This window comes from Papaver somniferum, unplaced genomic scaffold (assembly GCF_003573695.1).
Source record: "Papaver somniferum cultivar HN1 unplaced genomic scaffold, ASM357369v1 unplaced-scaffold_10, whole genome shotgun sequence".
NCBI lineage: Eukaryota > Viridiplantae > Streptophyta > Magnoliopsida > Ranunculales > Papaveraceae > Papaver > Papaver somniferum.
The window spans coordinates 14,154,818-14,173,846 of NW_020618825.1; the positions used below are offsets into that span (position 1 = coordinate 14,154,818).

The window sequence follows — 19,029 nt, forward strand, 5'->3', positions numbered from 1 at the left end:
ACGCATTCAACTCACAGAAACCATCATGAACTTTGGAGTGTGCTTAAAGAGCAACCAATATTTTCGAACGAGTTTTCCTATTAAGCTCGTTACCCTATCGGCTCGTTCTATTCCAAATTTTAGCTTGGGTTCGCGTTAGGTTTTCGTTTTCCTAAGGAGGGCAAGAAGGGAACGGTGATGAAATCCGAACCCTTATCTTGTTTAGGCCAGGCCTTGCCCTTTACTAGGAAAATAAAGACAGTCGGTTCGTCCTCAAACAATTATCACCTTAAGGCAGACAGTAACCCGCTTGCAGATGATTCGCGGTGTTTCGATTGGACTTACCTCTCCGTACCAGACGGGGCGATGAACCGTTGTGTCGACTCGGGCCACGACTCCTATGCCGTGTGCGAACCCGAGGGCCGAGACGATAAGTAATCGTCGTCCTTTCCCTGCACACAGTTTTAATATAATTTTTTTTTTTTTTTAATAATAATACCCTTCCGTAGGGTTAAAAAAAAAACAAAGTCCAATTGTTTAAAGTCCAAATCCAAAATAAATAAATAAAAATTACAGTTTTTCCTCACACACTCTAAAAAAAAATTACAAATTAAAATCCTAAAATTGTCCTTTTTTCTTCTCTTTTTCGCTTTTCGCTTTAAGATTTTTCCTCTCCAAGTCCTTAGTTTTCACTTTGAACCTGCAAAATAAGACAAAAAGAAACGTAAAAAGGAACAAACAATTCTAAAAAAAATAATAAACCTAAAAAAAAAATCAATCTATATACAGTCCGCGGTCGACGGCGCCATTTTGTTATAGTTTTTGAAAGTGGTAGTAAAAGTTCGTTTGCTCGGACTTGTAAGATTTAAAAATAAAATATATACAAAAAATATTAACATATGGGCAAGAGTACTGGGACTAAAGATAACGGCCGTTTTTTTCATTTTCAAGTGGTTCAGAAATTAATTCTAACAATTATAGTTCAAAACAAAACAAATATTAACTCTAGTTTATTGCCAAGATAGATTTTATAAAATATTAGTTGTATTTTATGACCATGGCGCATCAAAAATCCCTAGGACCAAGCATACTCCATCAAATAAAATCACAAGTAATTAATTTAAAATCTTAATTCAATTAAAATTAGTGCAAAAAGTAAATAAAAGAATTAATTAAATTACCACATGGATGAATTAAGGCTTTCTCCGTCGTCCCAGTGCTTGGGTTTAGCTCATCATAGTGAAATACCTCTCAAAATATTTTATTAAGCTCAATTGGTGTTTACAATGAAGAGAAAATGGAGAAAAGGGTGAAAATCGGTAAACTGCAACGCTTATAAGCGTTACAGAACACCGTTACAAAAAACGATAAGAAAGTGCTGTTGTTGTCTGCCTAGCTGACTACGACCCACAGAGACCGGTCGTTGTCGCTGTTGGGGAACGACTGTCTTTGGCCGTCTGTTCTTCGTGTTCTTCCTCTTCATCAATGGCAGCAGCAGTAGAGAAAAATGGTGATTCTCCCTCTGCATCCTTCTCTCCTCTCCTCCCAACTCTCGACACCCTTTCTCCTTGACCTCAGTGAGCTATTTATACCCAACATCATCGATATCTTCAATCATAACTCCATATAATCTTCTCTTCAATTCTTTGCAGACGCGAGAATAATATTTTTGATTTTTTTCCTGTTTAATCGAAATCGTGTTTACCAAATATTCTCTTGGCTTCTGACGCTCTCTCAATCTTTCCTATCTTAGATATATTCGAATCCCATGAGATAACGCACGTATATCCTCCAACAGAATCCAAAATATTTTCCAAAATATTCTCCCGTGAAAACAGCTCCCCTGTTTGGACTTTGATCTTCTCTCCCGGTCATTTCAGCCCAACTTGATCGCTAAAATCACTTGCATTCGGCCTGTTTAGCCTTAACAGGCTTAGCCCAATAATTTCCAGCGATCGAATCTTCCAAAAACACGTCCAAGAATCGAGTAGAAATTTCATGCAGGCGTGATTGATTTCTCCCGCCATTTTCAAATTCAAATCGTGAAAAGGTGTCCCCTTAGCAAACAGTGGTGTCCCCTTAGGAATTTGGGCTGAAATAGTAATTCTTGGGTTGAAATAGTAATTTTTCTGGTTTCCTCCGGGACATTTCTGGGACGTTTCCGGTACATTTCTGGGGTGCCTTTAGTACTTTTCTCCGGGGTGTAAATCATCACTTTTTGAGCAACTCTTTCCATACAAGGGTATTTTCTCCAAAAACACCTAAACAAACATAAAAACACAGTATTAGTACAAAAATAGAGTTCCAACAATACAGGCATTGAGGAAAAATTAGACACAAAAATGTGTCTATCATTATATTGACGTAATAGGATAAATTAAGCTAAGAGCTCTCTTAAAATAAAGTAGGTTATTATCTGATTTTATATCTTGATTACTATACGTTATATAGTTCTGGTAACAAAATGGCTCAAACGTCTTGGATTATATTCGAGTCAGTGTTTGGAATCCAAACACCAGCAATGGTAATCAGACGTTGAAATGGCCAAGAGCTGATCCGGGGTCATTCTCTCGAGATCATTTTGCCTCAAACCTGCAAAATTGTTACTGTTACCGTTTTGTGCATCTGTTGCAGTTGAAACGTCCTCGGCTTTGTGATTATGATTACGCATTCTCTTGTAGAGCATCATTGTTGCTACGCAATCCTCAAAAGGGTCTTGTATCCCAGTTTGAATATCATACCTGTTCATTTTTTATGTATACTTTTCTTTCAGCATCAACTATATATAATTTCAAAACGCACGATTGATTGATCGGTTCAAAAAATTTACGTACCCAAGGTAAGCTTGTGCTAGGTACTTCAGTGTGTTGCTCAGCTTACTGGTTTTCATCAGTGGTGGGTATTTTGCCGTATCCCTGATGAACAGTACCATAATATTAGCTTTTTCAAACATTGTTTTCTATAAAGTAAAAATGGATGTGGTTTGAGTTAATATTAAGAAACATCATGAATCTATGCTCGAAGGGATTAATCAATTACCTTATGAGTTTTGAGGGATATTCCAATCCTAAAGACTCCAAGTCATGACCGAGGCCATGACCTACAAGTATCCGTGCTTTTCCAGTACCTTTTGATGAACGTATCTTCCATATAGGCTCACCATTGCACAAGAAATCTTGGATGATCTTTTGCACGTCCCTCAGTTGCATTGCGTTTGAATCCCTTAAGTATTCAGGCCGTACACCGGTTGTTTCAAACCTAAATTCGTGTACATGGTTATCTATATTAGGTTTTGAAATGAAGATAATTGTATAATCTGTTAGTTTTCAATTGGTATCAATTTAGTTTATTTCTTCAGAACTTACCGATAGTTAGTGACTGGAATGAGTGGCTTAACATAAGCCTGAAGTATGATCCTATTATCTTCATCGATGAGGCACAGTCTTGCACAAAGATTTAGAGATCCATCACTTCCTCCCCCAACCATTTTGCAACCTAGTGCGAATGCTTGAGGTCCTCTGGTTCTTCCATCACCGTTTATACCCATGTTGGATATTCGGGAGAGGATGTCATAGTGAGAACCCTAGTAAAATTAAAACCAGAGGTCACTAGATATCATAAACCTAGCATAGATACATGTACGTAGCTCAAGTAATTTTGGCTATTAAGCTTACAAGGTTTGTCCGGGAGAACTGGCATGTTTTTCGATTACCGTCGACAGCATTAGGTCCATTAAGAATAGTTAAACAAAGGCTGCATCCTCGGGCACTGAATACCGATGTAAATATGTACTGTACGTACGCTTGTATTTAGTTTAGCTAAAAGGTTTCCACATGTATATATTGAGAGAGAGAGAGTATGAAGATTGTTATACGGATAAGATGCTCCCTGAGAGACTCGAAAGAACGGCAGTGTTTACCACAAACGCCACACATGGGTTCATGAACAGAGTGAAATGAGATCTTCATGTGCTCAACAAGGTGTTCGTTCTTATTGAATTGTCTATAGCATGCTGCACACTTATTCCTGGTCATTGCCATAAGTTCGCTGAGTAAGTTCCATTACATAACAAGAAGTACGAACCCACAGATGTAACGTACGTGTATATATACATAGAGCGCGAGACAGAGATATGGACAGAAAGGGTTATGCAATGTACCTAAGAGACTCTGAATCCATGATCGATGAATAAAAGAGAGTAGTAGTACGAGCTAGTAATAAGACAACAGAAGTGCAGAGGTTGTTGTTGAAAAGGGTGGAGGTAGCTGGTATTTATAATGGCTCTGAAGGGCTCAACTTGCACGGTGAAAGAGAAAAAAAGATAAATACTTATTCCTTTGAAGTTTCAACGCCTTTGGAGTTTTCTTCATACCTTAAATTTGTGATTAATATCATGCTTACTTGCATGGTCACTCTCACTGCCTCTTGACTCGACTCATACGACAATGTAGCACATTCGTAGTGATCCAAATGCATTTGATGCGTCCATTTAGTGTCAACTGGAATATTTCCCTTACCCTACACTCCTCGCATGGACGTGGCTGTGCATGGTTCACAAGCTGGTTTTAGGGTTCTAAAGCTTACATGTACACGTGCATGTCTTAGTTTCACGTACCCAATAGGGAGAAAGATGCATTAAACAGTACATGTACAATGTAGTCCACTATAATCAAAGAGTCCATCGTCAGGTATTTGTCTCGCCAAACCAAAAATATTTGTCTCATGTGCAATAGGAGAAATTCTAGACCAACAAAAAAAAAAGGGTACTCAAATCCTCCTTCCATAATATTTTGTTCATGTATTACACAAATTTACCATTTATCAACGATTTATCAACATTGTTAAGATATTACATTTATAATATATAGAGTAAATTTTCCACAATATTGGTCAATTAACCCATAATTTTTGGGTGAAAAAAATATGTAAAATTTGATACTGTTTAAATGGACGAGAATGTAAAAATAGTCAAAGATGTAAACAATTTTATCCTACCCATTTTCAAATGTTTTTTCTTATTTTTAATTTACATCAAGATGCATCCAGTTTCTTCGCTCTTTTTTAAGTTTAAGCCGGGATGAATCCAATTTCATTCTTATTAGTTTTTTAGTATTTATTTCACCCATACTAATTTGGGTAAATGACCCAATTTCCGTAAATTTTAGTAGGAAATCTCATTAATTTCACAACTTGTACGTATCCCTTCTTGAGAATTTATTCCCGATTGTATTCACGGCTCCATACCCACTGCTGCTGTAAGTGCCATCCAGGTGAATATACAAAAAGTATCATTTACCAAAGAGTAAAATAAAGAATCACTTTCACGTACAACACAGATGTGGCTCTCGCTACTTTCCCATCTTATCATGTTTTTGTTCTGCTTCCGTGAATCCATGATATGGACATACAGTCAAAAGGTTTTTGACTTTTGATCTGGTGATATATATGCGGAGTCAAAATGCCAACAGTCCTTTTATATGCGGTTTGACGGGATAAAAGAAAATCAACTACATTGGTCGGTTCTCAATTTCTAGATATCTCTTACCCCACAACCTGAATAGATTAATCAACATGTTCGTAATTTCACCACCCTGTCAGTGTTTTTTTTATTTTATTTTGGAAATCACATTTCAATTCATTCAAATTATAATGATGATTACATGATTGCTTACAAGATTATCAAAAACATCAAAATACAGGAAAATCAAAACTTAAATACAAATGATGACACCAATTACAAGTGCATCGTGAAGAGAAAGAGCCATAAACCGCAAAGACATCCGATTTTTGTAGATCTAGTGGTGATGAATAATGGTGTAACCGGAATCACCTCCGACATGTAATCTTCTTCAATAAGAGATGCTCCAAATGAAATGGAGTATTTTGCCCAAAATCTCGTAGATCCAAACGAATGCGGATACCTTAAACCCCTCTTGTTGAAGATGAATCCAAAACGGCGTCAAGCAGAATTTTTGATGTTCTTGATGCATCAAGGATAGCAGACCGAGGAACACCATAGAGATTTGAAAGAATCGCTATTAAAGCGAAGAGAAAATCGTCAAAAAAACGAAGAAAAGATCGCCCAAACAGCGAAGAAATGTGTCCATAGACACCAAAAACAACAAAAATAAAAACTAAAAACACATATTAAATTATTCTTGTTCATAAAATACTAAAACTCCTTAGAATCAGATAAGTTATTTCTTTATTTTTGTGTTTTATAATTTTTTTTGAGTCAAGAGTTGGGATTTATACATTATTTCATTGAGAATTAAGCACTTACAACCATATTTCCCAACCTAGCCATCTCAGCGATGTCTGGCAGAATTTTATCAAAATCATTACCGGAATTTCTAAAAAGAAATTATCGTACAGTTGGAAACTATTATTTAAAAGGATTGGGATTTGTCATTCAAAAATAGCTGGCGTTCAACTTGTTACTTACTTGTATGCTCATCCTATGTAATTCATTTGGCCACTCTTAAGAGCATACACTAATAATAATAAATAAATAAAAACTAATTAACACCAGCAGATTACAGTAAAATCTTAATATGTACGCAATAATATTCGTGGGACTAGAAAGAATATGAAATTATTAATTACTTCTATTAGTTGCTGAAATCAAAACCGGAAAAATTTATTAATTGAACGATCTCTTTTCAGGAACATACCTGGCAAGGGGCTAAGCTAGGCTATAGACCGTCCCCATTTTAGGTTTAATTCGGTTTTACTATTCAATTTTTTGTTAATTTATGGTTTTGCCCACCATTTGTGAATTAAGGTTTGTACTCCTTTTAGATACTTCATTAATCAACTCTTCGTTAACTTTGTTGCTTCAAGAGTTGTCTATAAATAAAAGTAGGTAGTATTTGTAAGGACACTCCGATGCATTAATAGGAAAGAGTTGTATGTAAGTATCTGTGGAGAGGAAATGATTAGAAAATATGTACATTTGCGGTAGGAACTTCTTTCTATCTATAGGTTGTCAAGGATCTGTCTAAATTCATCTTGACTATTTACTTGGACTAGATACTCTCTAGATTCATCTTTATCTTTAGGATAATCTAATTAACATTATTTACCAAGATAATACAATTATACCTGGACTGGTTAATGACCAGGTGCACCCCTATTTTAAGAATAATTGTGGTTTTCCCATGAATTTGGACTAGTAAACACCATATGATTCATTTTTAACTCAATGTTTGGATATTCATCTTATCTACTTTGTTTCCAGATTCATCTTACCCATTAAGTACATTATATATCTGGTCTATTTTTTGCAATGAAACCAGCATTGTGGGCTACTAACCCATCACGGACTTAGACTATAAACCAATAGAACCGGGGTCTAATTGAAGAATTATTTTTTTGGGACCATGGTTCTATTTTTAGTAAGACATTTAGAAGCAAATTTAGGTCATCCCTTATCTAGATATTTATATTAATATCTAAACTACACTCCTGATTAATTTGGGGTAATGATTAATGAAATGATTAAGCTAAAGAAGTAGAATTATTGAGAGAGTAAAATTAGAGAAGATGAAGAAGAAAAACATGAAAAATAATTTTTTTTCAATTCACCAAGCTTGAGTATTCAAGTGATGATAGCTCATCTGATTCTTCATCTCCATCCTCTCCTAGAGTATTTGTTAATCTTCACAATGATCTAGATATGAGTTATTTCTTAGATGGTGAATGTATTCTTCCACAAACTCAATCTCAAGATGAAAATGATGGATTTTACCAACCACAACCGGAGGAAGAGTATTTGGGTACCCATGTATGCTTCAAACTTAGATAATGGTGGTAGAATTGGTCCAAATATTCATAAAACTGTAAATTTTTATAAAAAATTCCTGCTAGGTTCAGGTAGTTCGGTTACCAAGTGTGAAGAACAGGTTACCAAACACGGAGTTCGGTCAAGAACATATAACCGAACACAGAGTTCGGTTTCTTTCTGCAAACACGCAGGTAGCCGAACTTTAGTAATAAGATTTACAGAGGTATGTTCGGTTAGTTCGCAAACTTCAACGCAACCAAGTTCCCAACCGAACTGCAGGTCAAAAGTAACCTAGTATTAGAAGTTCGGTTGGTTCGCAAACTTCAACATATTTTGCGAATTAACCGAACTGGGCTTATATCTGCATATATGCAATTAGGCAAACGTTCGGTTACTACGAAATTTATTTCTTGGCGAATTAGGTAGAGTTCGGTTACGAAGTTTCAAAAGTAGAGTTCGGTTACAAAGAAAACTTAACATTTTTGCGAACAAACCGAATTTTTGGACTTCTCATTATTTTTGTAAACTAATGTTCGGTGATATCCTTATTTTGCGTAGGAACCGAACTTATGGACTTGTGTTGTTCTAATACAAGGAGTTCGGTTAAAAGTATTTTTTAAAAATCAACCAAACTCTGAGTTCGGTTAAGAAAAAATTAATTCGTGATAACCGAACTTTTTGCGACGAAACCGAACATTTTGCGACGTAACCGAAATTTTCTCTGAAAAAACCTCCATTAAACCTCTCTGCAACTTTCATTTTCAACTCATTTTGATGATTACTTCTCATTTATTCAATCAAAATCGAATGACAAGTAATGGGTTTGTGAGAATATCTGTGTTAATGTTTTTAAATTAAGCTATATATATAGAGAGAGGTGGTGGTGGTTGGTGGTGGTGGTAATCGGCGGTGGTGGTGGTAATCGACGGTGGTGGGTGGTGGTGGTGGGAGGAGGTGGTGGTGGTAATCGGTGGTTGGTGTGGTGATAATCAGTGGTGGTGGTGGTGATAATCGGCGGTGGTGGGCGCTGGTGGTGGGAGGAGGTGGTGGTTATATATATATATATATATATATATATATATGTGGTTATTAGGTTGGTTTTAAATTAAATTAGATTAAGGGTAGGTTAGTCATTTCAACGTTTTAGGACATCCTTTATAATTATAGGGAGGGTGTCTAATAAAATCATGGTGCTCTCGTAAAAACCATGATCCCTAAAAACTCATTGCAGTGGAAAACACAATTGAAGATTCAAATTATAAAGAGGAGATATAGTCATAGATCTAACAGTATGGTATCATTAGATATTAGATTCCGGTGTGAAATATGAAGGGATTATTAATAGTAGAAAAAGTGGATGCTCTAAAAATATCCTATCAAGAAAACTAAACCTACTTGTCGTTGACTCAAGAAACTCATATGATGAAAATTAAAAATTGTTGAGTAAAATATATTCGGTGAGATGAGAATTAGCAATGGTGAGACATGCCATATCTCAAGGTCTCTGTGGAGGAGCATTAACAATTTGGGATGATGCATTGTAGGCAGTGTGTGGATGAGATGTTAGGTCTCAACTCTCTGTCTCAAAAGTTTCAAATGTAAAACTGAAAATGATAAATAGTCTTTTAACAAATGTTTATTCCACTCTCGCTTTTATTGAGGAAGGTATTCTGGAAAAAAAAAATAGAAATACTTAAAAAGAACGGGCACCTAGTTCAGCTGGTCATCCCTGTTCCTTAAAGTTTCATGCGTTTCAGGAGGTCCCAGGTTCGAATCCCCAGTGACGTAATATTGCAGAAATTAACATGGAAAGTAGACTTAATTTGCCTCCTTGTGACACAATCTCAGCCCCCCCACACACACCCAATCCGTTTCAGTTTCTTTGGCTAGGTTACCCACAAGAGGCTCGCTGGTAGATTAGCACAGCAACCTGTTCAATAAATGTAGTAGTATGTCGTTGGAGCTTAACTTGTTAGGCTTCCAACTAGTTTCATGTAATAATCGTTATCCTATAATATAATAATAGATTAAAAAGATGGGCTAAAGAAAATTGGTTGAGATTTTAATGCAACTTTAATAAATAAAGAAAAAAAATCTCTTCACGAGTATGTCAAATATACAAGTGTTGGGGCTTATGATAATTATTAGGTTGAAAAGAGTATACTTATACATAAGTTACAGGCAACTAACCCGGTGCGTATGCACCGGATGATTCGATTGTCTAAATCATATAAAAATAAAATTGGGTCGCTGGACATAGTACTATCACTTGGCATCATGAAAAATGCATATCAAACTTGGAAAGTTGTAAATACTATCCCCAAATCATGAGCAGAAAAAAGACATTTTAATCTTTCTCCATGGTAATAGCTAATTCAGTTGCTCCGAGTCTCATATCTCGTGATGTAATCGTGGTCTACATTCCTGAAGTATTATGTATCCCACATATCCGTTAAGCATTCATTAGTTTCTATCACGTGGTACTTTTAGTGTCGGTACTTTATCTGCATTGCCGTACCTTGTTTTCCCTTCCGTTGCGTTTGACCTACATTGTTATGCATCAGTATTTCTTAAAATATAGTTTTTAAGAAAATGAGAACCATATGTATATTGCTATGACATCTATAACAACAGAAAACATTTTACAACTCCGCCATATATAAGTACATGTCGTCCGAAAAAAATCCTAATAATTACCAGAATCTTCATTGTCGTAGAAAAACAGATTTCAATGTAAGCCCAAGTCAGGAATTTTTCCTTTCTTCGTACTGTAAATGAACCACATAATTTTCAAACTCGGAATATATTGTATATACGAACTATTCGAACAATTCATCAATTCTATCTATGTATTATTGTACACAACCATGTCTCCTGATTTTTCACCATCAATGCTAATGTGTCGTTGTTTAACCTCCAAAATTGTATTATTCAGCTTTAATGCCACTGACACCATCTTGGAATTGGTCTCTTCTCGAATCATATTGACGTAAAACCCAGCATTTGTATGATGTATTGCGCATTTGAATATCTTAATCTTGAAATGTTTACTAACCGATAACACTACCATACCAAATTTATTACTAAAACTACTGGCAATCCTCATCTGGTTCTAAATTTACTGATTTTTTTTTCTTTCCCCGCAGATGATACTCCACAAATTAATTGCATATTCTCATCAAAAAAAAAAATTTGAAGGAACAGGAGAAAATTCTCAATTTTATATATTATGAAGAACATTTACAACGATTGAGAACATCATAACTGAAATACATGAAGAAATACAAAATTTATGTATTCTAAAATACATCAAAAGTATCAAATACATGTAATTCATAGAGGAACTCGATAATATTTGGGGGATGGTGTGAAGATTCTGATTCCACCATTTGAATTGTTGTTCTTCATCAAGAATAAATTTTTCTTCTTCATTAAGAATAAATGCTCCTAAAAGAGAGGAGTAATCTGCACTGCATATCGAAAAAACGATCACATCTGGTAGCCATGGATTTCCATAACAATACAAATCTACGTCAATCCGATGTAATTTGCCCTCAAAGAAGATATACTTGAAACGATCATAACGATCTAACGAAGCGCCTGAATGGCTATATGAAATCGGGCATCTCCCCATTTTCTAAAGGGGGTAACCGAAGTTTCACCCCAGGATATGCTATTTCAGCCGCTATTACCTGCAAGCGTAACAAGTATGCTGATATATGTTCCGCTCATGGGTACAGTTTTGGTGTGTTAGCATTTTCAACCTTTGGGGAACTAGGAGACGATGTCATTGATTTCGTGAAGAGATTGAAGAACTGTATGGCAGATCACGATGTGAAAAATCATCTAGGCAGTATTCTATTTCATAGGCTAGGTATTATTATTCAGAAAGGTGTTGGTGCGCAAATTGTTGCGCGACTCCCAACCAAGTCATTGTAGTTTTCTCTTTTGGTTTGCTTAATAAATGCCTCAGTGACCCCCTTTCATAATAAAAAAAAAGAAAAAAGAAAAATAATAATAATATAATAATAACAATAATAAACCTAATTGACTTAACCAAGCCATTAGATGGAAAACAAAAGAACACACAGGCATATTTACACAGAGAAACCTAATAATCACTAAATCAGGGATTATTTTTATTCTAGATAAAGATTATTACATACTATTGTCCAAATCTACCCATTAATCGGATTTGGTATGTTTTTTGAAGAACAACTTGGATCTGAGAAAACTTAGTTTTTTCTTTTGGAGAGAGATGAGAGAAGGAAACCTATTCTCATCAAATTGGAAGAGTATGAAACGTCTCCATAGATTCGATAATATATTTATCGAAGCGTCAACAGTCACATCCCTGGTTCCTTTAAGAGTCATCCTTAACATCTTCCTAAAATCTCAAACAGACACTTTTGCTTTTCCTCCTAGTGTCTCTGTGGGATTGCTCATCAGATATCCAGCGCTTTATGCACCTGCATCGTCATTGCTTCATCGCATATTATTAGGTCTACCCTAGACATTAACGTCGCCAAAAATTTGTTCCTTTTCGTATGTCACACAAAGAGTTTTCATCAAGTTGTAAGGGTATTTTGAGTTTTGAATGCGGTGTCCTCTCTTTCGGCAAAGAAAGTGATGTTACTCCTTACCAAGCCACTGCAAAAAAAAAAAAAAATTGTTCTGGATCTTAAGCCGACTGCCAATGTTTTCAATAGATATGTCATTCCCGTCCCACCACTTCCAGAAATTAAAAAACAAAAAACAAAAAACACTCATCCTTTTTTGGATGCAATCATCAGCTCAAACACGTTTTTTTGCTAGATATTCAGTCTCTTGTGCAGCCATAAGAAATCTTCAGAAATTTGGGTTTTGTTCACGAATGAGTCTTTTTTCCTTTCTTCGGTTTGCAACATATTTGTGCAACATGTAAATCATCTCCTTTCAGTCTAAGGTGGTATTTTTTCTTCCAGGAAAACGAAGATAAAAAATACAAAACAGAATCACCATGAATATTTTATAAACTGGTTACTTAACATAAGACAAAAATAAACTGCATTAATTAATATCACTATGGATTAAGCATACGTTGTAACATTGGAAATTAGAAAACCATACACGGAGCATTTGTGTTTAATATCTTAAGAAACTATAGCTTAGTGGAATTTAAGATCACCTACCTTGAAACTGTTATCTTTAAGAGATGCACTTTGGTCCCAGATGATGTTAGCATCATCTTTAGAATTAGACATATCAGTTGCGCATTAGGATCACTGCATGCGATCATTTCATGGATCAATGTTTAATGGGAAAATTAACACGAAATCGGTAAGCCACGTCAAATTACACATCAATGATTAAATTCTTATGTTTGTCAGTGATATTTATACCGCAACCAGAAATAACTTACAGAAAAGGGAAAATGAAACCTATAATGGGTAGGATGCATTTAAAATTTCGACACATAAGAGATGTATACCATGCATGGATTAAACAATCTTCCATTAGAATTAGAGATCTTTGCGTGATGCAAAAAAAAAAAATAACCATGCTGAAATCATTCTTACAACCGCTCAATTTCTCCATCTCTGCGTTGCTTTCTGCAACTAACATTAGTCTTCTGATCGTAAAATTCTGTAGCTAAAATATCAGATTACGGAATATTGATCTTAATTAAGTACGCTCTTGATTCTGAGAAGATAATTCCCAGTGTGGATGATAATTTTTTTTTTCCAATGCCCGCTTCCACCAATGATTCAAACATAAGACACGTTTGTGACACTAGATTTAGATCGGCAAACTTATCCATGCCGTAGTACAGAGTTATATCTGAAACATGATTAGAATATATGCTGTTAGGACTTGAGAATATATATTTGCACTTCCTAACAGTCGTGTCTTTACGAAAATCTTGAATAGACATTTTTTTCTGATCGACACACCGATTTTCTGTTGGTGAACAGAAGGTGTCCATTAAGATAAACTGGATATATTTGCACCTCAAAAAAACAACGTTTCGAGTTGTCGATCATTGATCTCAAGATCTTTATTTTATCCTTTTTTTTTTTGTTGATGCAGAATATCATCAGATAGTTTTCTCCAGCATCGATCCCAAAGTTCTGCTGGATTGGTTATTTCGCAAAAAGTAACAATGTGATGAAGAACTGACGTAATGATTTATCATCCTGCCTCTTTCATCGCTTTATGCCATTCTCTTTCTGTGTCCAATGTTCTGGGATTTCGGAAATGTCAAAAGCTTTTGTCGAGGGATGATGGTACTGGTTAATGTGTGCATTTATAATGCTACCAAACAGTGTGATGATTTGAGATTGTTACGATGGTCTGTTTTTAATTTTGACACGAGACCTTTCACTGTTTCTTTTGACATACAACTCTGGGAACGCACAATATATGCTCTCGTAATACTTTCCTAGATGTTAGGATTACTCATTAATATATCTCTGGCGACTCTTCAAGTTGTCGTTTTGATTATCTCTTGGAGTATGATTAAATAATGGGGACTGCTGGAGGGTTATTCGGGGTTGCCTACTGGCTTATGTCTTGTGGGAATAACAAATCGTGACTCTTTAAGCTGCCGTCTGGATGTCTTGGATTATGTGTGGAACAGTGGCGACTCTTGGAGGGGGACTTGTCTACTGGATTATGTCTTATCGGAATAGCCAATCAAGTCGCGATGACAGGGATAGTTAGTGTTGACATGGCTTCATCACAATTGAGAGTGATTGTTAGATCGACATGTGGTGATTTTGGGGTCTCTTATTATTATAAAGAAAAATTATTAATTGAGGTTTTTGTTCTTTTCGGAAAAGAGGTTAAACCTCGGCAGAAAGGGACGGAGCTATGTAGAGCTTAGGGGTGGCCCTGCCCCCTGTTTTTACTTAATTCATTAGTGATCCTTCAAAATTCTTATTAATTAAAAATAAAATCTCTTAATAAGCCCCCTTAAATAATTTGTTTTGTCTATTAGCCCTTCATGTATGAAATTTTTGGCTCTGTCACTGTCAGCAGATATATTGATAACTCCAATTTAGGAAATCGGAAACATACAGGGCCAAATAGGCTTTGAAAACAAAATTAATCTGTATCCGCGAACACGCCAATGACCTGATCAGAATCAACCGGATATTTATCGGAACATGCGAATAACATGGACTATGGTTTTTAAAGTATCGGTGGAAGTTAGCCGAATAGGGATATTTCATTACTTTATTTTTATTTTAAACATCTATTACAACCCAGAAGGTAGCTAGGCAAGGAAAAGAAATGTCCTCGATAGACTCTTATATCTTATTGATGTAATAAGATTAATTAAGCTAAGATCCCTTATACAAATTATTAGGTTATTAAGTAATATTCGGTTGATTATATTTTTTGATTAATTAGTACACGTTGTATATAGTTCTGGTAACAAATTGGCTGAAATGTCTTGGCTAGTATTCCACTGTTTACTTGGAATCCAAACACCAACAGTAGTAATCGGACCTTGAAATGGCCAACAGCTGATCGGGGGTCATTCTATCAAGTTCACTCTGCCTCCAACTCGCAAAATTATTTTTACGTACATCTGCACAAGTTGAAATGTCCTCGGCTTTATGATTTAGATTACGCATTCTCTTGTAGAGCCTCATTGTTGCTACACAATCCTCAAAAGGGTCTTGTATCCCAGTTTGAATATCATACCTGTTCATTTTAATGTTCTTTCAGCATCAACTATATATAATTTCAAGACAAAACTAGCACAGTGGATCGATTGGTTCAAAAACTTTACGTACCCAAGATACGCTTGTGTTAGGTACTTAAGTGTGTTGCTCAGCTTACTGGTTTTCATTAGTGGTGGGTATTTTGCTGTATCCCTGGTGAACAATATAATACCAAACTATTAGATTTTTCAATCAAAACACTGATAGGAACATCCTTATGAACCAATGCTCAAAGAGCTTAATGAATTACCTTATCAGGTTTAAGGGATATTCCATTCCTAAGCACTCAAGGTCATAACCCAGACCATGACCTACAAGTATCCTTGCTTTTCCTGTATCTTTTGATGAACGTATCTTCCATATGGGTTCGCCGTTGCACAAGAAATCTTGAATGATCTTTTGCACGTCTCTCAGTTGCATTGCGTTTGAATCCCTCAAGTATTCAGGCCGTAAGCCAGTTGTTTCAAACCTAAATTTGTATACATGGATCACATTTATATTAGTTTTTGTAAGGAAGATAATAGTATAATGCTAATGTCAATCGGTAACTATTATGCATAAATAATTAGAACTTTATAACTTACCGATAGTTAGTGACCGGAATGAGTGGCTTAACATAAGCCTGAAATACGACCCTTTTATCCTCATCGATAAGGCATACTCTTGCACAAACATTTAGTGATCCATCGCTTCCTCCACCGACCATTTTGCAACCTAGTGCAAATGCTTGAGGTCCCCTACCCCTCGTTCTTCCATCACCGTTTAAACCCATGTTGGTCATTCGGGAGAGGATGTCGTCAGGACAACCCTAGTAAATTTAAAACCGGAGGTCACTAGCTATCACAAAACACTAATTAAACGATGTATATATATGTAGCTATTAAGCTTACAAGGTTTTTCCTGGAGAACTGGCATGTTTGGCGATGACTGCGAACAGCATTAGGTCCATTAAGAATAGTTAAACAAAGGTTGCATCCCCGGGCACTGAATACCCTAGCGCATTCTACCTTTGGCAAGGGTCCTGTTAATACCACAATTAATAAGCAAAGATCAATATATGATATACATATGATATACTGTATGCATGTATATTAAGTATAGCCTGTTGGTTTCCACATGATCTATATGTCTAGTGAGGCTGAAGATTGCTTAATTTACCGATAAGATGCTCCCTGAGGGACTCAAAAGAACGGCAGTGTTTACCACAAACACCACATATGGGTTCATGAGCAGAGTGAAATGAGATCTTCATGTGATCAACAAGGTGTTCTTTCTTATTGAATTGTCTATAGCATGCTGCACACTTGTTCCTGGTTATGTCATACACACAGAGCAAGTTATATTACATACAACAAGAAATACGAACCCACACATACGACGACGTATGGTATATATATATATATATATACACATAGAGAGCTAGAGATGAGAGCTGGGGTGATGTACATACCTGATTAGAGACTCCGAATCCATGATCTGCAATGAATCAATGTATAGATTATTAACAGCTATATATATAATGGTTGTTGAAAAAAAAAGATAGATGTGCCGAGATTGTTGAAGAAAAAGGATGGAACAGCTGCTAGTATTTATAAGGGTTTCTGAAAGGCTCAACTTGCATGCTGAAAGGGAAATGATGATTCTTCTTCAAAGAAAAAATATTTATTCTTCTCAACAAGTTTCAACGCCTTTGGAGTTTTCTTCGTTCCTTATGGCACTTACTTGGTCGCTCTCATCACTGATCACTGCCCCTTGATTTCATTCATACGGCAACATAACACATTCGTAGCAATCCACAAATGCATTTGACGGGTCCATTTAGTGTCAACTGGAATATTTCCCTTACCCTACTACTTTTTTCTTCTCAGTTGAACTACGTCAAGAACCCATGTTGGCTAGCTCCACGTGTGGACGTGGATGTGCATGGTTCACTAGGCTTTCAGAAGTTCGACAAAAAGTTACATTATGCATATTCATTAGATTAACTTTATGCATGTAGGGTTCTGAGGAGCATAGTAAAGCTGGATAGTCTTCAATAGACTAACATTATGTCCAAGATTGTAACCATGCATGTCTTATTTTTACAAAGCAGGGGGGAGATGCATTAAACAATATTGCTGCACGCATCCGTAGATATCCTCATATATTTCTTCTTGTTCTTAATGCTAGTAGGATACTTTTGGTCATGGACTCATGGCAACCCTTGTTTTCAAAACTCTTCATCTAAAAACTATGTAAACCTTGCATGTTTATCGCGTAGTTAGCTAATCAAAGAGTCCACCACTATACATTATAGTTAAGCCAAGTTCAGTAAGATCCATCAACTCCTTTCTTCTTTTTTCGAAAAGAAAAAACTCATTCAGTAAATTAAAATCCATAAAAGAAATGCTTCCATAGCAATTAAGGGATGCAAGAAATGATTATCCATACATGGAGAGCTGAAAACAGGGCAAGGGAAATACAACCATGGATTAGAGAATTCTTTCCCCTGTTGCATGTTTACAACTTAGAAGTTACAGCGCCGAAGAAATATGGAGAAGATTTTCTATCTCCGCGAGACCTTTGTATGTTCCTCTTTTATCTTTAGTCACTTTCATCCACAACAAAAATGTGGTTGTCGCATCTTATCATTTATAATACAACCAAAAGAAAGTAGAAGAGGCCAAGAAGGTATCTCTTTTTCTTCTAATATGCAGTCAAAAAAGGATCTTTGACTTTTGACATAGTATATGCAGGAGAGAGAATGTCAACAGTACTTTCATTGCAAGTTTTGACTAGTTGTGGGCCCGAATTGGATTCTTCCTGCTTTAACAACTCAAGATGCAACTTACTCTCTTTTATATCGCTCCATTTTTTTTAACTTCGATTCCGCTAGGTGCGGATTTTATAATCCTGGGTACAATAATTAACTTTTATGATCCTAGTATTCTTACAAAACTTTATTCCATCTTGAACAAGATATTTATATAAAAAATAAGGTATATATAAAAAATTTTGGAGAAACTCATTCAAATATTCAATCGTTCTAAATCTCACATATTCAAATAGCTTTTCTTAAATATAGCTCACAGATTTATTAACCATAACCCAAAATATTTAAGTTAAAATAAAAATAGCAAATAAGTTCTAATTTTTTACTAATAATTAAACTTCAATTTTTATTTTAATCAAAATCAAAATAAACCCTAATTTTTCTTAACCATACATCAAATTAACTGAATTTTTTCATTTACTATTCTCATAAATTGATTAATTATAAACCCTATTTTTTTGCTATTCCCCTAAGACTAAATAAACCGTAATTATGTTTAAGTTTATTGTGAATGGGAGACAAACATAATAGAAACAAAAGTAGAGGAGAAGAAGAATCGGAGAGTTTCTCATTTATTTCCTTTGTCTTGTACACTTTAAATACATAACACTAAATGCATGTAGTATTACAGGTGTTGAGATAATGTATGACATGTGTTTAGTGGGAAGAGTAAACACAACATGTGTCTAGGAAAAGAGGGGAGGTGCACATGCACTTTGCCACATGGTGGTCAGACACCT

The 19,029-nt window shown here is 35.6% G+C and overlaps 2 protein-coding genes across 2 annotated transcripts; both read right to left on the minus strand.

The window, feature by feature from the left end:
* Positions 1-2,473: 2,473 nt before the first annotated feature.
* LOC113326392 lies at positions 2,474-4,661 on the minus strand. Its single transcript, XM_026574132.1, has 8 exons — positions 4,595-4,661; positions 4,139-4,190; positions 3,854-4,005; positions 3,654-3,781; positions 3,345-3,562; positions 3,019-3,237; positions 2,814-2,894; positions 2,474-2,720 (listed from the first exon to the last, which is right to left on the minus strand). Exons 1-8 carry the CDS (start codon positions 4,659-4,661, stop codon positions 2,474-2,476), a joined length of 1,164 nt encoding a protein of 387 aa, XP_026429917.1.
* Positions 4,662-15,222: 10,561 nt separating this feature from the next.
* LOC113326393 (RNA exonuclease 4-like) lies at positions 15,223-17,011 on the minus strand. Its single transcript, XM_026574133.1, has 7 exons — positions 16,928-17,011; positions 16,636-16,787; positions 16,368-16,498; positions 16,062-16,285; positions 15,728-15,946; positions 15,550-15,630; positions 15,223-15,457 (listed from the first exon to the last, which is right to left on the minus strand). The coding sequence occupies exons 1-7, from the start codon at positions 16,948-16,950 to the stop codon at positions 15,223-15,225; spliced, it is 1,065 nt and encodes a 354-aa protein (XP_026429918.1). The 5' UTR covers positions 16,951-17,011.
* Positions 17,012-19,029: the final 2,018 nt, after the last annotated feature.